Here is a 24,315-nt window from a genome sequence, read left to right as displayed (position 1 = left end):
CAAATGAGCGCCCCACGGCCGCGCCGCCACGCCGCGGCCGCCGAGCAGGCCGAGCAGGCCGAGGACTCGAGGGGTTCGACGGCCGGGCGGAAGGCGCGGAAGGCGCGCCGCGGTAATGCCCAACACAAACACACCGAGAATCAGCATTTCAAAGGATTACGTCCCGGACGCCCGGTCGCACCGCAGCACCGCCGCGCTCCAGCAGGTGGAGCGGCCATCACGGCGGTCTCGTCCACCGCGTCCACCGCGAAGCACGCCGAGTCCGCGGCCACATCGACTGGCCGCGCGACAATGGACTACTTGTTGTGCGCGACGGTCTAGGGTCTCGTCAACGACGCGGTGCCGCCACGCCGGCCGTAACCATAACTCCAGGGATCGCACCGGGCCCGTTCCAAGCAAGTCGCTCTGTCTCCCTCGCACCCCGTGGTGCGCCTCGCGAGTGCGAGAGAGACAGACGCAGGGTGCGCCGAACGAGTCGCCCCGTCACACCCACGCGGCCGCCACTTCGCGGGTTGCCTACGCCACTGGAAGTGGCGGACAATTACTTCCATTTAACCGCTTGACTTTTATCTGACGAAACCGTTTTCTGGGAGCGCGGCTGCTTGCCGCCGTCGCGTTGTGCCCCCGCACGCCGAGGGGGAGGGGGGGGGGCGTCAAAGAGGTTCTGCCCGCGACGCACAACAATAGCAAGCAGGCAAAGTCGCGGACGTCACCCAGTCGCGAGGAGCAAAGACAATTGTTTGGAAACAATCCCAGAGCAAATTAAACGCGCACCTTGCTGCAGCGGACTTTCGCAAACGGGCGAAAAGTGGCTCCATCCGAGCGGCTCGGCTCGGCTCAGCTCGGCTCAGCTCAGCTATCGGCTCGGCTCAGCTCGGCTCGGCTCGGCGGCAGGAGAATGGTCTGCCGTTCCGACCGCCGCGTCCCGCGTCGCGGTGCGTCGCAGTGCGGCCGGATCCGAGCAGAGAGCAGCCAGCGCACACATGAAATCCAAGCCGAGCCATCGCCACCACCCCGGCAACGCTCCTCTTGAAACCACTTCAAGGATTCCCTTTAACTGCTTTCAATAAAACAGAATTCATGCCCGTCACTCGCCCATTTGTTCCTCAATCTCAGCCTCCCCCCTCCCCCCCCTCCTCGCTCCATACGTCCCCGTCATTCTCCACTCGTTTATTCTCCTATTTACTTATTTACGTTTCGGTCGTGTGGCGTTCAAATGGTCTCCTCTAATCATGCCGACCCTCCTCGCGTCCTTAATGTTGCCACAAGAACGACGAGGACCACGAGGACGAGGCTCGCTGTCGTCACATCCTGCGCTGTGACTCTGTGACTGTGACGGGCATCGGACGCAATCAGGGCGGAAACGAGACAAAATCAAGGGCCCCTCGAGGGGCTGCCAATATTTGACTCGGCGTGACAAACCGACGCCGCGACCATTGACAGCCAAAGGACAGCCAGCACACTGCGTTCGTCGCTCGGTCTGTCCCTCTCGCACTCGCGGCGCGTCCCGTCAGGGTGCGAGAGAGACAGAGCGCCGCTGCGACGCTCTGCTCGTGAGAGTGACCGCGCCAAAGAAACCGAGCGGAAAATTCGAGAAAACGGAATGTTTTTTTGGCTTTGGCGCGAACGCGCATGTGGGCCTGCACGCTGCACCTGCGCAGCCACTGCCAATGTGAATGCGAATGTGAATGTGAATGTGACGGCGTCGGGACGACGCACCTCGAAACGACGCAGCCAATTCCGAGATTTCATTATCATGCAAACGACGCCCGACGCCTAGGCCCGCTGCAGGCCGAACACCGTTTTCGTCGCTCCGTCTCTCTCGCACCGCGTCGGGCCGAGCCATGGGTGCGAGAGAGACAGAGCGACGAGGCTGCTGCTGGAAAGGGGGCAGCTCGCTGGCGTCGCTGCCGACTCGCAAATGATCGAGGATTTCCTGCGTGGATTGAGCTGCTCCAGCCAGCCGGCCGCCGCCGTCCTGGAGAGGCTCCTGGAGAGGCTCCTGGAGCTTGTCGCTACTGAAACGCGGCACGCGGCCGCAGGGGGTCCGGAACGGTCCGGAATCGGCACGCCAGCGGACTGATGCCGAGAGTCGTTTTCGCCGCTCTGTCTCTCTCGCACAGTCGGATCGCCCCATGAGCGCGAGAGAGACAGAGCGACGAAACCGACTCTCGGAATCGGTCTGCTGTGTCGGCGCGGCAGCGCCCGGCAGAAGCGGCAGCATTTGAAATTAATTTGAGACACGACGCACTTGAAACAGCCAAAAGCCTGACCCCGCGGCCGCGGCTCTGGCGACCCCAGAAATCCCGCATTATGTTAAGTCACGGACCTCTGAGAGAGCGAGCGAGAGAGATAGGTAGACGGAGACGGAAAAAAAATATCGGTCGATTTCCACATGGCACGCCAGGGCGTGACAGCGCGAAGGCTGTTTTGAATGGGTCGGCACCACTACGGTGTACCACCACCACGGAGCGCCACCACGGTGCGCCACCACGGCTCGCCTCGCCCCGTGCGGCAGTGCGGCACTACACTGTCATTGGTCCCTTCACCGCCTTTTCGGAGCTCCGCGAGGCCTTGCCGAGCCTCGCCAGGCCTTGCCCGTTTTTTGGGCCGTAATGAGCGGTTCGTTGGCTGTCCGGCCCGCGGGGCCACTTTCGGGGATTCCGTCCCATTCTTTTACGAAATAACTCGGGGCGAGGGAGAGGGAGAAAAAAGCGTTGTCGTGTCACGTACACTGTGCACGCGGGTCAACCGAAAATGACACGCTTCCGAGGCGGAGAGGCACAAAGAAGGCGGACTCCGGACGACGAATTTGGGGTCACACGGCGAAACGCGTCGAAGACGACAGGCAAAACACGTTGCCGTTCAAAAATTCAAAGAGTTTGGAATTTCTAGCGCAAAAATTTGTTGTTTTTTGAGTGGTAAAGAACCCTTAGTTTCTACCAGTGCGTCGCGACGAGGGCCTTGGTGGTGGCGACAGAGTTCCCGCTCCAGCCCCTCGAGAGGAAAAACACTCCACGCGCCCCGACTGGGCAGCGGGACCCGCCCACAGTCAGAACAAGAACAGAAAACAAACGCGTCCAATTTTTCCGTCGACGGTCCCGGACACTCACCACTCTTGGCGTCCAGCATGGGCATGGAGGGCGTCCGGATGGCCTTGGCCGCGATGCCCTGGTCCTGCAGCGCCGCCAGCGTCAGGATGGTGTGCAGGTTCTGGGGCAGCATCACCTGGAACAGGAACAACGGTCAGTTTCGACGGTACAGGAATCCGCACTACCGGGGATCAACAAGAAAAGGAAATCGCCAATGCGTCTCGGCATTGCCGCCCGGACGACGCGCCGTGATGGCGAGGCGCTTTATGGCCATCCTGACACCGATGTGCCCGGCCCCGGGGTTTATGCTTCGTGCATGTTCGTCACGTGGCCGGCTCGACGGACTGCTAGACGCTTTGGACGGCGGACGACCGTTCGCGATTGGCTCTTGTCCTAAACAGTCAAAAGTCACTGCTCCCTGACAAGTGGAGTCTATGGGTTTCTATGGGTTTGTACGGAGTTTGCATTGAGGTGTCACTGGAGCCAGAGAGCCAGCCGCTACAATGGGAATCCATCCAAAGCGCGTCTGCGCCATTTTTTCGACACTCGTCGTGCGTGAGTCCGTGAGTCTCAATATTCCGCGCGCCCACACACACACTCACACACACACACACACACACACACACACACGTCGTCAGGCCTCGCGTTAACGTGTGTGTGTGTGTTACGCCAAGGCGAGACCATTAGCAGTGGCGCGCACACACACAAATATAAAATTGCCGCGCCGTGTAATTACACGTTCCAGGTTTATGTGTATATGTGTGTATATCAAGTATATATTTGTGAGTGTGTGCGTGTGTGTGTGAGCTGCAGCTGCGGGCGGCGGCAGCCATATTTATGCACACGTCCTTCCTTTTGCACCGCCGTAGACCCATAACGTCGATGGGCCCAGTCACCGCCGCGGGCCAGTCAAATTGATTTGGAGCGCCTGGACGTGCAGAGAGAGAGAGAGAGAGAGAGGAGAGAGAGAGAGAGAGAGAGGAGAGAGAGAGAGAGGAGAGAGAGAGAGAGAGAGAGAGAGAGAGAGAGAGAGAGAGAGAGAGAGAGAGAGAGAGAGAGAGAGAGAGACGTGTGCCCACTACTAGAGCGCTGCTCTCCTTGTCCGTTTGATGAGGTTTCTGGCCGGGCCATTACACTAAGTTGCGTCTTAATGGAGTCCGCGCCTCAAGCTCCGAGTCCCCGCTCAACCTTCCGACATCAGGCGCCCTTCCTTCTCCGCGTCGCGACGACGCGAGTTCGGAGGATCAAACCGCGACGCGGGCCCACGCCGCGAACAGCAGCGACCTCTGGCCGACTCCCGGCGGTGATTCTCGGAACCAGCGACAATCGTCCGCTGACGTGTACACTGTACACTACTTTGGGCCCCGCCCCTTATTCGGTATTCACAAGGGGCCGATATTTATTTATCCATTAGGTGAGAGCGCCCCCCCCCCCCACTCCAAGTTGGTCATTCCCACTTGACAAGACCCACACTAATGCAAGTTACGGCTAAATTAATGAGCAGTTTGTCTTCTAATTACTATCCAACCCCTTTTCCTGGTCTCATCACTTAACTTCCCTGCGGTCGTCATCGTCGTCTGGATTGGAAGAGGAAAGACTGAGTGAGGGACAGGGAGGGGGCAGCGCGTCCAAACCTCACCCGTGTTTGGAAAGTGAATGATTCAGCAGGCCTTCTGGGTCCTGGCGGCTTGGCGATGGCGGCCCTGCCGTCCGAAGGGGTTAGTTACGCCGAGTAATATTCCATCGCGACCGATCATCCACAAATAGTAGCCCGGGCCACCGCCTTGCATTAACCACGCGCGGGGCGTGGCGTGGAGGGGGAGGTGGGGGGGGGGGGCTCCTTGTGTATTCACCTCGGCGGCCCGCGCGCCACCGATTTCAGATCGAGGCGGATCGCGGCGGTGTTTGTCGAATCGTCACCGCGCCGCACGCACGCCGTGCGCTCTGTCTCTCTCGCACTCGCGGGGCCGCCCGGCAGGGTGCGAGAGGGACAGAGGATAAGGCTTTTAATTGCGAGGAATCCAATTGCCGCAACACTGCGTGACACTGCGTGACACTGCGAGCCGCTTTGATGGATGCGTGGCCCTGCCCCGCGGCTCGCCACGGCACGGCCGGAGGTGTTACTTTGGCCCACCACACCGATCCCATCGACCTATCGCCCTTCAAAAGCGCCCCAATCTCGAAGCTCGAATCTCGAATCGAGATCTCGAATCGAGCTCCTGACAGGACCAGCGAATTGCCCTTCGACCCGCGAATCTATTGGCACGTTCGAGGGTTCGATTGGAGCCCTATTTAGGGACAAGGTCAAGTTTCAGACTTGCGCCCTTCGGCACTGTCCGTCCCCGGGACAAGCACCTGGACTCCTAAAACAACGAAGACGTCCTTTTGAAGTCCTGGCCGAGCACCGGCGTGCGTGTCGGCCGCTCGTCCAAGGCGAAAATGTTGATTTTCCTTCCTTTCCCTCCGCGTGTTTTGGTTGTTGGCAGCGACACGGAGAAGCGAAAACACAAGGGACACACACGCTGCGCGGCAGACCGCTCTCTCTCTCTCTCTCTCTCTCTCTCTCTCCTCCCTCTCGCACTTGTCGGCTTGTCGGGGGTCGCGAGGGCGCGAGAGAGAGGCTTTGCTGGCAGCGGGCCGACGCCGCGTCATAGCCACTTTTCGGCCGCGGGATGCGACGACGCGACGAAGTGAAGAGGGCGAAATAGTAACGCTCCGATTGAGGCGCGAGTAACGAGGTGCTTTCCACGTCAATATTCAAGCGACCCGCTGCAATTCGTTTAATGGCCCTGCCGTGGCGTGGCGTGCCGTGGCGTGGCGTGCCGTGGCCGGAAACTTGGTGACCGGTGGGGCGCCGAGGCGGAGTGAGGTTGGACGTCGATGTGAGGCACGCTTTATCCGCTTGTCAAAAAAAAGTTTCAAGGAGGAAGGGGGGGGGAGAGAGAGGACGACACTAACGACGGTGGAATCGAAATCAATACACGCCAGCAAGACGTCGCGTCAAAATACCCCTTTCCACTGCTTCCCCCAGAGCTGCTCCATAGAGTGGCATCGGACGGCATTCAGTCGTTCGTGGAAGTGACCGAGTGTGTGCCCCGGCGGCCACCTCACTGCCAAGCGTGCTGCCCAGCGTGGACTTGGGCCCCCAAAACTGGCCGCGACTCCCCAATACGTAAACGCGCGACTAATGAAATGGGGCGAGACAACGGGCGATGTTCCCACAGTGCGGGCGATCGCGTCGAACCTCGCGGACGGACACTCGCATTCGAATGCACCCGCCTCGACAGAATGCATTTCGGCTGCACTTCGGACCACCGCGCGTACAGTATTTGGGCGGGAAAAACGAGTCGACTGTCTCTGTCGCACTCACGTCGCGTCCCGGTGGGGGCGCGAGAGAGACAGAGCGACGGAACCACATTGCAGTTCAGCCCGCTGACTGCACTCCCACGCCTGCGAGGTCCTTGTGGGGCATCTGGTTCTCATCACCACGATGTAATGCAAAATCCCCCTCCCTTTTCCCAATCACCAGCACTCTCATTCCGTTCGGAAGCTGGCGAGAGAATGCCCTCCAAAGTCCGTCCCGTCCGTATGTGGTTTGAGGTCTTTGAGGTCGGCGAGGGAGTGCTGGACCATTTCTTGCTAGAACGGCATTAATGATAGGCGAGTAATTCGAGGACTAATCGACCCGCAATAAGATCGTCCGTCTCTCTCGCTCGCGCCCCTCGCGCCCCGTGAGTGCGACAGAGACAGAGCGACGGAAGCACCACTGGCAGTCAGCCCGAAGAAGAGCGCCCCAACTGTCGGAGAAACTCAGCGCAGTTGCGGTCTTTTTGCCGCGGTCTCTCCGCCAGGCTGCTACACCGCAGTGTAATGGACGGGCTCGCATTCGCGACCGCGGACTGCCGGACTGACCAACCCCTCCAGCTCCAGGGCCTCCAGGGCCTCCAGGGCCTCCAGGGTCACGAGGTCCTTCCCCGCGCCTGGCCGCCTCGCTGCCACTGCACTGCCTTGGCACTGCCCCGCCCAGCCAGCCGGCCGGCCCAGTTTTTACCCGTTTCTCAATTATCATCCCGCATCAGCCCTTCCTTTCCTGGAGTGCCTGGAGTCCAGCAGGCCGCGCTCCTGCGGGCCGGTCCCGGGCGGCGCTCTGTCTCCCTCGCACTCACGGGGCGCGCCGAAGGGTGCGAGAGAGACAGAGCGCGCTGCTCGGAGTCCCCCGCTCGGACGGTGTAACGAGGGGGCGGGCCGCACTCATCTCCATGGCCATCACCGTCGCGGTGTCGCCCGGAAACAACAACAACACCGACTCCTTCAAACAACAAGAACGGGGCGCGCTGGAAAAGCAGTGTAGCGGTGGCGTGTGTTTCCCATATGCTACTCAATTTGGTTCGTTATTCCTGTCTGCCGCTTCCGGTCCATCCTTTTGATTGCCGAGCCGAGCCGAGCCGAGCCGAGCCGAGCCAGGCCTCGGGGCAGCACCGGGACGGACCCTGCTCGCCCCACTGCGGTCGCCCAAGATATCATCTGATTGGATACAAAGACCACGACGGCCAACTGGAACTGAACCCCCAACTATCTCCGCTCCAGGGATTAGCGCGGCGGCTCCGTCTCTCTCGCACTCACGGGCGTCCCGCGTGGGGGTGCGAGAGGGACGGAGTGAGCCCGCAGAAGCTGCACAGTGGGCCAGAAGACCGGTGGAGGCGGCAAAAATTCAAAACGCGTTTCGAGCTTCACAGTCAATAAACAAGACTCGAATCGAAACGTGTGACCCCACCAATGGATTCCTCGCTCGGAGAGCAATCTATTGATGGGGTCACACGTTCGGTTCGAGTCCCACTTAGCGACTCTGGAGCTCAAAACGCGTCAAGAATTTTTGCCACCTCCACCGGTCTTCTGGGCCACTGTGAGCTGGCGCGGTCTACAACCTAACCCGTTTACATCTTGGGCGAGGGCAGAGGCTAACTCGGGCCAAGCGGCGGCCGCGGCTCGCCGCAGCGCCACGCAAAATAGGATAAGGAGAGGCCAGGTAAGTGAGGAAGGCGAGGCGAGGAGGCTTCATGCTCCGCGCGACACCGCCAGGCCGTGCCGTGCCACGCACGGAAGGCAGGTCTTACGTGGAGGCACCGAGGGGCTTTCTGCACGCCCCGCACTTTCAAGACCCTTCAAGAAAACACGCGAGCAGTGCGGTCGCAGAGGGTGGACAACTCCGACAAGTGCACACACAAGGACGGACGGACAAAGTCATTTAGGAAATTTCCACAAAAGCCTAAAATATTTTTTTCTTTGTGTACGGGCTGTTGTGGCTCTGCACACTACAAATTTGCACGAAAGAAATTCAACAGAAGCGACCTGACGAAGCGGTCCCGAGAAAAGCGTGAGCAGCAATTGGCCCGTGAGTGCGGAGGCGAGCGTGTGCCGGAAGGACGATACGCCCCCCCCCCCGCCGCCCCGCCCGCCCCGCCCGAAGTCGCCGCCGAATGTGGCAAGCCGCGTTGCCTCGCGTTGCCTCGCGCTGTTAGCGGCGAAAGGCGGGGAAAGGGAAAAACAACGAGCTGTCGGCAACAAGAGCAGACGCCCAAGGAGAGCGAGAGAGCGAGAGGGAGAGAGAGGGGGGGGGGGGCGTACAGAGTATCGGATGTCGGTAAATCTCCGCGGCAGCACCGGCAAATGCCCCACGTTGGTGATTGGCATGTGAACTTTGCGTCGGCGGGGGCGTGGCAGGGCGTGGCGTGGCGGGGCGTGGCGGGGCGTGGCGGGGCGTGGCGGGCGGGGCGGGGCGGGGCGGGGCGTGGACGGCGGAACGGTAGCAGTTTGCAGTGATGGGCAGCACACACAACAAGGTAATTTGGTACGCCACGTCCCAGATGAGTCGTCTTTGGGTTTCCTGCTTCTCACTGTCTCCCACTTGCCTCTCTCTCTCTCTCCCTCCCCTTTTCCCTGCCGCTGCTCTCATTCACTGCTGCGCGGTGTCAGAAGAACAGTTCCGCGAAGCGGCAAAGAAATTAGAGTTCTCAAAATACTTTGTAAACAACAATTTTGTGACACGCCGCGCTCGCTCCGTTATTTTTGCTGGGCAACGTCTGGGCGAGCCAGCCAGCCAGCCAGCGCGCCGCACCGCCTGTCATGCATGCACCATTTGCATCGCTTTATTATTTTGTTATAAAAGGAAACAAAACCATTTTAATATGCGACGCCGTACCGCGATTCGATGATTCGTTCCGCGAGCGCACTAAGCCCTTTGCCAGTCCGCCTGCCGGTCTGTCTGCCCGGCCATCTGTCTGTCCAACGGTCCCGGGGGGAGGAGGAGGGAGAGAGGACCCCCTGTCAGGAAACCGGGAGAAATCGCCCATTTTCAAACAAAACCAACAACTAGAGCCACACTTGAAAAGAGGTCTTAGCAAACGGACGACGCCTTGGCTTCCCCGCCCACACAGGTGACGTCACCGGCCTAACGAACCTCACCGCGGCGCTTCCCAAGTCTCGCCTGTCCCTCACCGCGTGCTGCGGTGCGCCGTTCCCCTGCTGCTTGCCACAAACCCACCGATCACGTCAACGCACACACACACACACACACACACACGCACGCACACACACGAAGTCTTTGCCATTGTCTTGCAGCTCAACTTTCGCGCCCTTCCGCCAGCCCGCGTGGCCCCACCCCGTTCGGTTCGGTACCGTTGCCGCCGAGCGCCGAATACTACGCGTCACAGACGCCGCGTGTCACGCCGTCTCTCTCGCACTCACGGGGCGGCCCGGGGGGTAAGAGCGAGAGCGAAAGAGACGGAGCATTGGCTTCCGGATCAGCGTAATCCACATGGCGTTCCGGGGGGTCGTCTTTTTTAAAAAACTGTGGGCGAAAAGGAGTTTTACGTTCAAGCTATTACAAGGTTATTACGCTCGAAAATATCCAGATTTAGTCTAATATCGGACCCATAGGGAAAATCTTTAAAAATTTGGCTATTACGCTATTACTATTACGCGTAATACTAGGAATCGGTGACCCGACTATTACGCGAGTGATTTCCCCCTCGTGGCGTTCGTCGGGCCGAGGGTCGTCGTTCTTTGGAGCGAACAAAAGAGTGGAGGGGAAACGGAGTTTTCAAGTTCAAGCTGAGTTTCAAGTTTTGTCGAGGTCGAAGCGAAGTTTCTCTCAAGTATAGTACCCAGGTTTTAAAGGAAGTGATGGGTTTTTGACGCTAAAGCTCTCAAAATTAAAAAAAAATCAAACTACTTAAGTTATTTGACTTTGAATTGAAAGTTATTTCGTCTTAAAATACGTGACATTTGGAGGAAAATCAATAACCACTCGACTTGATTTGGACCGAGTGCGCGAGACAGGACGACTCCGCGGTTTTGTCGCCAGGCCGACCTGCAATATGCAACGGGTCATAGGGACGGAATATGGAAAGCGAGCGGGGACGCTTTGCCGCGCTTGCACCCCAAAGGACCGGCGTGGCTCTCCCCGCACTCCGGTATGCAAAGTTTTTCCAAAAAGGGAAGGGCGATGCAAAGCGAGGGGCCACTCGACCGGCATTTCCCTTAAAAGCGTCAACTTTTTAATCGGCCTAATGTTATACGGGAACCGGGAAGGCATAAGCGACGCGACGACTAACGAGGACGCGGGGCCCGGCCGCACCAACGCTGGCAGCACACCGACACAACGACACCCTAATGACGTCATGGCATGTTTCGATCTTTACCGGATTAGTTGTCATTAAACTTACGTCCAGGAGGTGGCGCGCCAGCGAGTGACGTTAAAATTTTCAGACTTGTAAATTATTCCCTCCAACCGATCCACCCCGTTGCCGCGCGCTGCCGGCGTCCGCCCTTCGCGCCAGTCCCGCCCTCTCGCACTCGGGGGTCATTTTTCACGTCTGCTTGATGGCTTTTCATTCCGTGCGTCCCGTTTTTTACCTGTTTAGATACCACACTGATAAAGAGGGGGTGGCCTCGGGGCCACTCACGGGGTTCCACTTTGGCGGGACTCGAACCCGCAACCACGGGGCCCGGAAGACATTGTCTTGACCACGCGGCCACCGCGAGGTGGCTGGCATTGCTGGAGGGGCGCGCAAACAAATGAGTTGGAACTTGGATGACCCGGTTACATGACAATGAGCTTGGTGCCTGACAGCCGTCCAGCGGGGCGGTTTGGCTGTCTCTCTCGCACCCTTCCGGGAGGCCCCGTGCGTGCGAGAGAGACAGACTGGAGGATAAATCGCGACCTGCTCGCGCCCTCCTCCATGTCAGCGGCAGCTTTTGGTGATGTATCGACGGCATTTGACGCCCACTCCAATTTTTAGATACTTTTTCTTTTTATTTACGACTCCGCGCCCTCCGCAGCGCCACCACCGGACTAATACGCTTTATTTTGATTCTGTTTTTGTTTTCCGTTTTGCTTCTGTCTTCTAAAGTGCCTGGCGGGCAGGGGCCGGTCAGCTGCAGGCTCTGCCTGTCTCTCTCGCACCCCTGCGGTGCTGGCCGCGAGTGCGAGAGAGACAGAGCGAGTGCTGGGTGTGATTGTCGCCGCGGTGGAGTATCGATTCCAGCGGATGCTCCACGCGGGTCTTTGTCTCACCGCCGTCCAGCGCTATCCGGGGAAATGGAGGGAAAATAAACACGACAGAAGCACCTCGACGCTTCTGAGCGTGACAGTCCGTTAACGACGCGCCACCCTTAAAACCGTACAGTATCGGCCCAAAGCGGTGTCGCGGCGCACCTCTCCACTCCACTGGCGGGGCCGCGGGGCCGCGAGTCGCGCGAAACAGAAAACGGCGCAAATCATGATGCCGCTTTCATTCCGCCGCGCGTCGCGTTCGAGTTTGTCGTTATTCAATATTCCCTTCATTTGCACACAATAACTCAACGTTTTAGAAAGAACACGGCGGTCGCGCGCGGTGTCGTCGGCCAGAGGGAGGGAGGGGGAGGGAGAGGAGGGGGCCAGTAGAGGAGAAAGGCATTATAAACCGAGCGAGGAGGACGTGTAGGCAAAGAAAGAGTGTAATGCATTCTGCGGTGTCGACAATCAGCGCGGACCGTATTGTCACACTGTCAGGCAGCCGGGGCGGCGGGGCGGCCGCACCTCCAGAGTGCCAATCGCCTTCGCGACCGCAGCGAGGAGGGGCCAACCAACACAGCCAGCCAGCCAGACCGAGCAGCCAGCCAGGGCCGCCTCTCCAAACAACTTTTTCTCCCGGATTTCGTTTTTACCCCCTTCTAGAGTAATCATGCGTCCCGGCCCCATACGACCGTCGACACACACGCACACAGACACAGGCACTCACACACACGCAGGCAAAAGTGTTGGCCCGATGAAACAATAGCGACGTGAAGTGGTGGCACCACGAGGGCCCCCTTCTCCTCCTTTCCCCCTGGACTCGAGTAATATCTGAGAAGGTCACACCGGCCGTCTCTCTCGCTCCGGCTCGTTGTCCCGCGGCCGCGGCCCGCACAAGCCGCTCCATTAAACTCTTCTTTTTCTAATGACATTTCTTTGTTTCCGCCTCGGATTCCATTTTTCGTCGCGCGCCTTGCTTTTCACGGGTCGAGAGGCGCCGTAGCTCCGCGGTGCGGCCCGGTGCGGCCCGCCGCGGCCGGCCCCGTGACCCGCGCCTCCACGAAAGGTCGCGGCGCCGGCCCGGAGTGGACTGTACTTTGCACAGCGTGGACTATACTTTGTACGCTCCAGAGTGGACTTTACTTGGTACGCTCCGGAGTGGACTGTACTTTGTACGCTCCAGAGTGGACTTTACTTAGTACGCTCCAGAGTGGACTTTACTTGGTACGCTCCAGAGTGGACTTTCCTTAGTACGCTCCAGAGTGACCACACTTGGCAGGTACGCTGGGAGTGCACTACTTACACTGTGGGCACGGGCCGGGCGTGGCGGGCAGGGCGGCGGCGCCGTGTGCGAGAAGCCAGATCGAGGCAAAAATGGGCCGACCGCGGTATGCATACCGACTGGGGGAGCAAAATAATGCACGAAGGGGAGGCTAGAGGGCTAGAGCCGGCAGCCCCGCAAGTGCGGCAATACCGCGCAGGGGCGCCGCGGCCGCCGCCAGGCCGCCAGGGCAGGCATGAGTTTCAGCCGGATATGCCATAATTTTATTTTCGCGAAACAAGACCATCACAGTCCGGCCGGGCTGGCCGGACCGGGGCACCGCTACGGGTGCAGCCTGGTGCTGCACTGTGCGGCCGGCTGACGTCAAAAGCCTGTCAAGGATTCGCCCAGCCGACGGGATTAAACCGTCAGAGTTCCAGCTTTTGCCAGGACGCGCTCTCGGCACGTCACTGCAAAGAAGGACTTTGCAGGCAGGCCGGGTCACACAGCCCCCCGCTCGTTTCGGCACTAAAAAGGCGAGGCAAAACGGGCGTTCTCACGGCCGCGGCTTCTCGTTTGTTAATGGCGGGGCCCACATTAGTGGCGCCCAAGTCAAGTGGGGCGGTAAAACATTTCTTTTGTAAACTAGGTCCGAATCGAACGGCCAGACACGCGCCTACACTCTAATTATGGGGTGCCCAGAAACTGGGTGCCTTTGTCGCCTGCCCCACTTTTCAGGGTGCCAAATGTCGCCCAGTTTCTGGGCACCTTTGTCGCCCAGTCTCGGGGTGGACTAATCATGCAGTAACCGGCCCTCTCCCATGGTAGAGCATGCACAGGTGTCTAGTTCCTGGGCGACTAAGGTGCCCAGATTCTGGGCACCTTTGGTACCTTAGTCGCTGCTGAGCCATGGGTGAAGGCAGGTTCCTTAATGGTTTGTCCACCCCGAGACTAGGCGACAAAGGTGCCCAGAAACTGGGCGACATTTGGCACCCTAAAAAGTGGGGCAGGCGACAAAGGCGCCCAGTTTCTGGACACCCTACATTTAGAGTGTACGTCCAAGGCTTTCCGTCTCTCTCGCACTCACTGGCAGTGCGCAGGGAGCGACGGCGTGACGTAACATGTGGGACGACGCGGTGTCTGCCGCTCGCCGACAACGACCCCGCCAGCGCGGTGCACTCGATTCCCCCTTCTTCCGATTTGCCGCTGCACCCTTTATTTCGAGAAATTCGGGGCGCGGACGAGTGGTAAGGAAATCTCGAGTGGCTTGCCAGTGGCGTGGCCAGCGCCGCGGCGGTGCGAGAGAGACGGAGAAGGCGGAGCAGCGCGCCTCGACAGATGGGGAACGGGCGGCGCGGCGCGGCCCGCCCGATCTGTGCGCGGGCACGTTTTGAACAAAAACACGGCCACAAAAAACTAAAAACGGACACGAGCGTTGTCAATTGAACACGGCGGCGCGGCGCTGCCTGCCACCTGCTGGACTCGACCGACGCGTCTCCACGGGACTCACCCTGGGGTCGTTCATGATGGAGGTGGCCGGCAGCCCCGTCAGCTTGGCCATGTTCTCGGCCAGCTTGCCCCTGAAGTCCTCGAACTCGGTGGACGCGCCCGCGGCGGGCGTGAGCCCCGCGGCCTGCAGCGCGGCGGCCAGCGCCTGCTGCTGGTGCGGGGTGGGCGTGGGGTAGGCGGCCGAGGGCTGCGGCGGGGTGCCCGTCGACTGCTGCGGCGGCGACTCCGACTTGGGCGGCTGCGGCGTGGCGGGCTGCTGCTGCTGCGGCGACAGCGGCGTCCTGGGCGGCGTGGGCGGCTGCGACGGCGGGCTGGACAGCCGCTGCTGCGCCGCGGCGGCCCGCGCCAAGCCCAGGTTGAGGGCGCCGCCCCCCAGCGCCTCCAGCATCTTCCCTGCAAAACGACAAACAAACCCAGTCAGTTCATTCAGTCCGAAGCGCGAGCTTGGCGTGCCGCTTGCGGTTGCCGCTTCGCTCTGTCTCTCTCGCGCCGCCACGCCGTGAGTGCGAGAGAGACGCCCTGCTGCTGGCCGGCCTGACCCACTCTGCTGCGCGTCTCGACCGCACTACGCTTGGGGCCCCTCGGGGCAGGGCACCGGCCAGCAGGCAGCCGGCCCGGTGACGACCAGACCGATTCGATGATTCCTTTTTTGGGGAAACCATCGGGGCGGGGCGGGGCACATGTAAAGCATCGGGGCGGCCGAGGATAAAGGAAGGCCGCAAGGCAACGTGACCGATCTGCATTAAAGGGTAAAATCAAGGCCCCTTCAATGGCCATGCTAGAGCGTCATTTTTCTTTCCGAAAGGCTGGAGTCGAAGGGCGCGGCTCGCCGAGCCAGGGGGGAGGGGGGAGGGAGGGAACGACCATTAGTTGCCTGTCAAAATGACCACAGCGCCGCTCGGCCGTGCGGGTACACTGGTACACCTGTTCCTGGGGTCACACCGCCATGGCGCGCCACACGGCCACCGAGCCCCACTTTTTGCATTCCTCCGGTCTGGGCAGCGCGCTGCCAGCCGGATCGAAAATCGCAACTAAATGGAAAACGACGCAAAAACAGCCCTAAACAGACGTAATAATCTTGCGAACGCGGCGCATCGGATGCGAAACATAGTTATGGGCGTTTTACGAGGGCTTCGAGTGCACGCCGGCTATTAAACTATTAAGCGTCCCGCTCGCCAGTGCGAATGCGTGCGTGCGTGTGTGTGTGCGTGTGAATAAGACAGGCAAGAGATAAGACAGAGAGTGGAATACGAGACCGGACCGAATAATGCCGAGACAGTCCGCCACACCTAGCGGCGTCCTCGGCGCAGCTTTCGCGCCGCGCTTCCCCGTCCAGATGGTGAGTGCGTTCGGCCCCTACACCGTTTGCGCGCAAGTCGAGGTTACCTCGAGGACGTGGGACTGTGGGACCGCGGCCCGCCTGAACTCCCGGACGGACTCCTTTGGCCTCCATCGACTGGAGCGGGCTGCTGGAGGCTCCAGAGGCTGGCTTCCAGTGTTTGCTTTGTAATGACATTGCCCGCCTTGATTCAGAAATAATGGCCGACCGCATCAACATACGGCTCAATCCACTTTGCTGCAGCGTCGCTCCGTCTCTCTCGCACCCCCACGGGACGCCCCGTGCGTGCGAGAGAGACAGAGCGACCAGAGCGAGGCACGGAGTGAGCAGACCCATTCCAGATTTCTGGTGTACGTATTTCGGGGAGTGCCTCAGCCGGCCTCGTGCGCTGAAGAAAGCACTGCCCAACCCAATGTTATTTCCGGCCACTTGCTTTTACAGTGCAAAGGGCGAACAATGGGATAGAATCTTCAGCATTTGGTCGGTGCACCGGATTAGAGTAATGCAGAAGTCGATACCGGTGTACAATTCATTTTTCGTCGTAGGCAAACGAGCCGGTGACCTACAGTGACCACCCTTCGCCCTTGCCGCCAAAACCACCCCCAGGCGCTAACGGTCAGGGGGCGCCCCCGGATCGCCACCAGTAAATCTAGAGGCCGCCAACATTAGCTTCGCCATGCGCGCAAAACTCGCAAAGCTGTAAAAAGGTAGGCTGGCCGCGGGGCGAGGCGAGGCGAGGCAGAGTGGTGCGTGTGACTCCGGCGATAGCGGTAGGCCTGCCGGCTTGTAAAAGCGTTTCATAAACACAATAACGGCGCTAGACGCGAGCCGCCGCGGCGCTTTCCGCCGAGAGGGAAAGCCAAGGAAAAGCGCGCGAAAAAGCGCAGTCTGTCTCCCTCGCACCCACGGGGAGTCGCAGGAGTGCGAGAGAGACGGGGCGACGGCCCGCTAGCCGCGGCGCCGCTCAAGATGCCAGATGGCGGCGGAAGAATCCGGCCTGAGTCATGAGCCGCGGGAATACCGCACAAACTGGGATTATTGGAGCCGCGGCCGACGCCGTCCGTCCGCCGGGGTGGAGGGGTGGTTGAGGTGGCGGAGCGCGCTGGCGCCGTGGCGGCCAGACCGGCCGTCCGGGGGAAGGACGTGCAGCCATAGGCCGCCATAGGCCGCATAGCCGTCGACTAGCCGTCGCGGCCACCAGAGGCGCGCGCGGCGTTTCGCCAGCCATTTATGGTCAAACCACGGAGCAGAATGGTATGGAGCAACGGATCAGGCCCAGCGGCATAGGGCTGGCGAACTACCTTTCGCGGCGGCACTTGGTGCTTGCTCCGGCCGCCACCGCGCGGCGCTCGCGTCGTTATGGCTCTGCCCCGGCCGCTGGGCGCCTCTGCCGGCCACTGTGAGGCATGGACCGGGGACGGTTTTTCGGCTGTAAGTCCTAAACCGTTCAAATTAAATGGGTAGAGTAAGCGAGGCGATTGTAGGTCTCAGTCTAAGCTACAATCGGCTCGCTTAGCATACCCCTCTAACTGCAGCGGCCTAGGAGCTAGGACTAAAAAGCCATCTCCCGCCGGCAGCCCCAGGCCCCATGGTCCATACTACAATCACAAAAATATAAAACAATCCAGTTGCTTTCAATAAAACTGCATAATTGCGTCTCGGTATTGCATAGTTTAATTGTTATCAGGACATAAGACCATAACAGTGGCTGCATAGCCTTTTCGATTTAGAAATCAAGAACCTATAGTAATTGACGTAACTTAATTTGTAATGCCTGGCTCAAAAGCTTTGGCAAGCGAGGAAACTGTGGGAACCTAATAAAATTGGCTTCAATTTAATAACTGTGCTTGAAAGCATAAAGTAGCATTATACTCAGATTTTTTGAAAAATTAAAAAATAAAGAATCATTGACGCTTCATGTGCCATCAGGCAATACTTGAAAAGCAAACGTAAAGTCACCTTCTGACTACATCTTTAATGATTTCAGTTTTAAGTCACGACAACTGTACTGATTTGTTTCAAAAGTCTTCATTTTGACTTAAGCTTTTAAACCAGGCATCATAAAGTAAATTCCGTCAAATATCATGACTAATCGATTTCTAAAACAATGTGCATTCCAGCAATTGTAATGACACCATTTCCTAAACATATTTTAGCTGAACAATATTCAACCACAATCATGCAATTTAATTAGAAATTAATGGATTGTATAATGTTTTTCTTTATCTCTAGAGAAAAGCATAGACAGGGGCTGGGGCCTGGGGCTGCCGGCGCCGGCGGGAGATGGTTTTTCAGTCCTAGCTCCTAGGCCGCTGCAGTTAGAGGGGTATACTAAGCGAGCGGATTGTAGCTTAGACTGAGACCTACAATCGCCTCGCTTACTCTACCCATTTAATTTGAACGGTTTAGGATTTACAGCCGAAAAACCGTCCCCGGTCCATGCCTCACAGTGGCCGGCAGAGGCGCCCAGCGGCCGGGGCAGAGCCATAACGACGCGAGCGCCGCGCGGTGGCGGCCGGAGCAAGCACCAACTGCCGCCGCGAAAGGTAGTTCGGTTTTCGTGCATAGCTGATCCTCCATACCATTCTGCTCCGTGGTCAAACACTCGGAGGAACTCGTCATCATCCTAGCCGAGCCGAGCCGAGCCGAGCCGAGCCGAGCCGAGCCGAGCCGAGCCGAGCCGAGCCGAGCCGAGCCGAGCCGAGCGCGCCAACCTGACGGGCAGACGCCGGGCTGCAGGCTCCAGGACGCAGGACGCACTCGGTGACTTGAGTGTCCGGACGACTCAATCCAGAGAGAGGGGGCTGCTGGGACGCTGCGATTCGCCAGTCAGACCGTCTCCGTCGCACTCGCGGGGCGTGCCGGCTTGCCGTCGGGGTGCGAGGGAGACAGAGCGAGAGCCGTCCTCACCAGTGCGGGTGCCGTCACCGCCAACGCCGCGACTTTGAAATCAAAATTGGCGCAAGTGTCTAGCTCCTCCCGGGGCACCGAGCACCGCGCACTCTACCTATGCAAATCGGGCGCCCGCTTTGCCAGCTACACAAGTTGCATACACACACGGCGGACACACGGACACACACACACACACACGCACACACACACACACACACACACACACACACACACGCCGCGGGCCGCACTTGCCCTGCACTCGTATACCGCCACACCGCGCAGAGCCATTAGCATGAAATGAGATAAGTGCACCAGGCTTTTTCCCGAACAGAGAACCTCTCCTCCTTCTTCTGCGCCCAACAAGTGTGTGCTCTGTGTGTGCGCGTGCATGTGAGTGTGTGTGTGTGTGTGTGTGTCTTCGCGCAATCATGGCGGCCCCGCCTCGAGTCGAGAAAAAACGCCAAATGGAAATGCGCGCGAAATCCGGCGGGTATTTGAACCCGGGGTCGAGCCGAGGCACGCCAAGGCGCGCCAAGGCCCAACGGACCGCTCCTTTAATCCTTTCAGAAAACAGAGTCGATATGAGGCGGCCGGGCCCGGCCGGGCCCGCCAAAACAAAGCGTCGAACCCCCGCCGCGCCAGACTGATTCGCTGTCTCTCTCGCACTCACGGGTCGTCCGGCAGGCCCGCAAGGGGTGCGAGAGAGACAGAGCGACTCAGCCCTGCCCTCATCCAACGGATCCAGCGGGAATAAAGCCCTTGAGCTGAGAGCCCTCGCCAGACTCCCCCCCCCTCCCCCCGCCGCCTCGGTCTTGTACGGAAAACCGGCGAGGCAACGTTTCATATTCTGGGCACTTCCTGGGTAACTAACGTACGCGCACGCACACACAGCGCCGAAAAAAAAAAACTGACGTAACCCCTTTTGACATGTTGTGGGTGCCGATTGAGCGAGAGAGACGGGAGAGGGGGGCTGGCCGGGCCGCTGGCACACACACTGGGGATATCGACCGTGAGGACCGTAAGCACCGCGGGACGCGACCCTCCGTAAAATAATAGATCCAGCACCCATTTAGTAATAGATAAGGACACATCGTCCCCTCCGCGGCCAGAGACAGCGGAAAAAACGGTCGAAAAACGCGATGGGGAGCAAAATAGGAAAAATATAAATCGCGCGGCATCGGCCTGGGAGAGAAATGGTAAAAAAGTTGGCGTGAAATCCGATGCCGGCAGGCCAGCAGGTTGCACCGCCGTGCTGCACTCGGACGAGTTCATCTGCGCGCTTCGAGAACCTTTTCTGTCGTCGAGCGCGGCGGCGCGGCGGCGCGGTCGTACAAAACGGGGCCGCGCGGGGTGAAGGGGGTCGCCCCAAAAGTACACAGACGCGCTACTTACACGCTATCGATGGCTCATTCGCCATTGTGAGCCAAATGCCCGTGAAAAATGAGGTCACGATTTTTCCCCTTTTGCACTCATTTCGATCGGCGTGGGCACCCCTCGGGATCCCCTCGCCGCGGCATCCCCCTTCGACCTTCGCGACGCGAGGAGGGAGGGGGGGGGGGCGACCACGTATTGAGACGGTGCGCGGTCATCGTCTTATATTCCACTCCCTCCCTTTGTCCGCGGTGCGTGGCGGTGCGTGGCGGCGCGGGGAGGTCACGCTGGGCAACGCATCATCGGGGTGCTCGCGGCGCGGAGCGGGGTGCGCCGCCGCGCAACAAGTATTGGGGTGGAATCCGAGAAAAAAGAGCCCAAGGTGGGCCGGGGAAAGAGAAGAAAAAAGGGATTCCCGAATGTGAGAACATCGAACGACGGCCCGAAGAGCGTCGTCTCCCCTTCCCGTCTCTCCGCCCGATTCTTCCCGACGAGACAAAACAAAACGGGTAAAAAACGCGGCGCGGCCCCGTATGTGTATAAAGAGATTATTTGGGGTTAAAATGACGGTAAAGGATGCGGAAACTCCGGCCAGAGAAAAGGGAGGGCTGAATCAATGCGGGACCCGCGGCCCGCTGCTCAGGTGCGGCGAAGCAGGCACACCGGCAAAGCAAGCACACCGGCAAAGCGGCAAAGGGGTAAGGATGGCAAGGAGTCACATCTCCAGCGCATCACCCGGGCTGGGCTGGCCTTCGTGGGAAAAGCGCGCAGTGCCGCGCCTCGCCGCGCCTCGCCGCCTCGCGACGTCGCCGTTGCTGCAAACCCTTCATCACGAAAGACACGTCTGCGTCTCCGCAAATACTGTCAAGTCAGGAGGGGCAGGCTTTCTGCCAAAAAAATAGTGCCATGCAAAAAAAGGAAACGAAAATTGATTTGAATGTTTGAATTCAAGTGATGCCTGTGCTTTTACTTCATATAGATGCGCCAGCAAATGATCTCTTGGGCACGAATGCAAACGAAGCCAACATTTGAGAACGCAAGGCCAACTCGATTCCCTGGTTTGAGGAGCCCTCCCCCCCCCCCCAGCAGGGCGGCCAGGGTCACACTCGTGTTGGCCAACCTCCCCGAATAAAAATGTGACGAAAGACGCGTAATGTTTATCGATGCACGGTTGGCGACACTGGCCGACATTACGCGTGTTTACAGCGCAACAAAAAATAATATCCCGCGCACAATTGTCGACGGCGGCTGAGGAAGGCACACTGGAAGCTCTGCAAGCGCGTCATTTGCATGGCCAGATAACTCGTTTATCGTTCGCGAATTATGGCTTTCATTCCGCTCCAGGTCCAGTTCACTTTAATCATTTTTTCTTAGCATTGAAATCGGTTCAACTCGGCGGAAAAAACGGTCGCGTTTGACGGTTCGAACCGAGGTGCCTTTATCGTTTTCGCACTGCCATAACACCGCCGTGATATTCTTTTTAATGAGTTTACACTCGGCCGTCCTTACACACAGATGGCCGGAATAAATAATCCTAGGATAAAAAAGTGATTAAAACGAAAGACGGAATGGAAATGTCGCTACACGTCGACGCATTAATTCAGCTCATGGCCTATTCTGTATACATAAGACAGAAAGTGTTTGGTACTTACGCCGCTCAAGTGTTCTGGGAAATTATTTCCAAAACGACGGCCACGTGTATTTCCCTTGCAAAAACAGTGTGACGTTGGGAGGCGCGGCCGTTCCGATCATTCGCAGTGACGCTACTACTCCGAACCGCGACTTCTTTCGACTTTTTTCATTTCATGATTTGAGCGGTAACGTTGGTAAGACGGGGGCAGCAAAACGCGATTCATATTAACCCGCGCCGCTACTCGTGTGCGACAAGAACACTGAAATAGACGCGAAAGACGCCGCGGGCGCAAAAAAAAAGCGATCCGGCTAATCTTTTGTCTCGGATTAATTTCTAGAAACGGCCATGCAAAACCGTTCACAAAGGCGGCGCATGGAAATGGAAGGCGATGGAAAAACTGGCGCGCGTCGCGACGGCAGCTACACTGCGAGAAGGTGGAGGTATCGGAGATGGTTCAGGAAAGCCAAAACCTCGAAATGGCAACCTCGAGGTTGGACAGCCGGAAAGCACATCGGATGATGAGCCAGTGTGCCAGGCGCGAGAAAGTCAACCCCTCCTTATCTTCAACGGATGTCAGCGGCGCGCATGGCTCTGAGTCCGGATGACGAAGAGGAGCTGCCTCCCTCTCCCCCTCCCCGTCGCCAGACCAAGAGCTCAAAATAAATCTCCGGGCGAGAGGCAAACTAGTTGGAATCAACGTCGATAAGTCTTGCAGGGAGGCCCAGGGCACGCCACACCGAGAGAGAGAGAGAGAGAGAGAGAGAGAGAGAGAGAGAGAGAGAGAGAGAGAGAAAAGACGCCCCAGCCGTCCTGGAAATACGCTCATTACATTTGAATACACTTTTTTCACGGATTTCGTAGCGTCGGCAGGACCCGCAGGACCTCCGTGGCAGCCCACCGCGCCCGCCAGCAGCAGCCAGCAGCCGGAATTATAATAAAATACAAATGATAAAAACAGGCCGGAGAAAAATGGGGATCGGGATAGCAGCGGTATATGTCAGCGGCGGGCCCTCCCACTCCCGATTCATATTCAGGTTCATTTCGGGCCTCGGCTCCGCGCGGCTCAGACCGCGTAATACAGATGATCGCCAGGAAGGAAGGAAATCCAAGATGAGAAAACAAGGGGCAGATCGTCTAGAGGGCGTTTAGGATGGTTCGCCCGGCGCGGGACCCAGTGTACCAACGCGCCAACACTGAAAAACCAAACGTGGTCTAGACCACACCAACTGGTGTGGTCAAATGGGTGCCATTTTGACCACATCTGTTGAAGTGGTCTAGACCACGTTTGGTGCGAAAGACCACACCAAACGTGGCCAAACGTGGTCTAGACCACACCAACTGATGCGGTCAAAATGGCACCCATTTGACCACACCAGTGATGTGGTCTAGACCACGTTTGGTTTTTCAGTGAACGTCCATGCAAAACAAGACAGTGCAGCAGGCTGAGCTGTCTCTCTCGCACCCAGTTGGGAAGAGAGACAGAGAGTTCGGAGTGAGCCTTGCAGCTGGTCCAGTGCGAATGTTGCCGCGCGAAAACACTCTCTGGCCGCGTCGGCGTTCCGCGAAGGCCTTGCCGCGCAGTGCGGGCACTGCGGCCACCTGCCCGTGACCGCCACCCCCACCCCACCGCGGCCAGACCGTTTATTAAGCGGACATTTGTTTTGGAAACACATCAGGGCCGCCAATCCATCCATAACACGAGCGTCGCCCCGACCGAGCGGGCAGCCAGCGTCCGCCAGCGTCCGTCAGACGAGCAGCCACCACTACAAAACGCAAACCCACATCATTCACACGAAGGCACAGGCCAGGGCAAGCCAGGGCTGGCCGGCTGGGGCACCGCGCCGCACCGCGCCGCACCGCGCGGCCCAACAGGCCGAACGAGACCAATAATTCCAGATTCCATGCAATATTTCAGTGGGTCGCTGTGTGTGTGGGCCCCGGCCGGCCGCCGCGCCACCGTCCCCGCCCCGCCCCGCCCCGCCCCGCCCGCTGCCCATAAAGTACGCGGCCGATGATTGCCTATTGCCTGGAGAGAGGCCCGACCCGTTCCCTGCTTGGGGCGCTGCCGCTTGCTTGCCGCCCACAATATTCACCACGGTTTCGGGTTAATTAACCGATTGAGGAACATATTTTCCGCAAAAAAGGAAGTCGACTTCGAGCTCCGCGGCGGCCGCCCCGTCACGAACTCCGATTTCGCATTTCGCGCCGCCGGCTTCGGGTCCACTCGGGGAATCGGGACCGACCCCGCTACTCCGCCGGCGGTGATCCTGAGACGCCTCCGCTGCGGGGCGGGGCGGGGCGGGGCGGGGCGGGGCGGGCCAAGCGCCGTGAGGTACGCCTCTAATGGAAAAAAAGAAGAGTCATTCGGTAAAAAACGAGGCGCTTTGGACGTGTTTCTGCTCGAAAAATATGTGTTGTTTGGATCCACCTTTTTGCCTCCAGGGAAAAGGGTCCGGGTCAGCCGACGGCGGCGGGTTGGCTGCGGCTGTGTGGGTAACGGAAAAATCGGGGCAGTTCTCGAGAACCGATTCAGGTGTGAACCCTCGGCCAGCGCTGGAGTCACTGGAGCAGCAGCTGGAGATGCAGCTTGCAGGCCGCGGGGGCCGTCGCTAAGGCGTCTGCCCTTTTGCATTTCCATTGCATTGTTGCCAAGGGCTGGCCGCT

General features: G+C 58.9%; 1 protein-coding gene across 1 annotated transcript in view; it reads right to left on the bottom strand.

The window, feature by feature from the left end:
* Window positions 1–2,865: 2,865 nt before the first annotated feature.
* LOC117643952 overlaps window positions 2,866–24,315 on the bottom strand; it is a 53,866-nt gene continuing 32,416 nt past the window's right edge. Inside the window, exons 3-5 of the mRNA XM_034383139.1 lie at window positions 14,748–14,809; window positions 3,114–3,228; window positions 2,866–2,891 (exon numbers count right to left, since the gene is read on the bottom strand). Coding sequence (XP_034239030.1) covers window positions 2,866–2,891; window positions 3,114–3,228; window positions 14,748–14,809 — 203 coding nt within the window. The remainder of the gene's footprint in view (window positions 2,892–3,113; window positions 3,229–14,747; window positions 14,810–24,315) is intronic.

Source organism: Thrips palmi, unplaced genomic scaffold (genome assembly GCF_012932325.1).
Source record: "Thrips palmi isolate BJ-2018 unplaced genomic scaffold, TpBJ-2018v1 HiC_scaffold_17, whole genome shotgun sequence".
Taxonomy (NCBI): Eukaryota; Metazoa; Arthropoda; class Insecta; order Thysanoptera; family Thripidae; genus Thrips; species Thrips palmi.
This window is presented reverse-complemented; position numbering and strand designations above follow the sequence as displayed.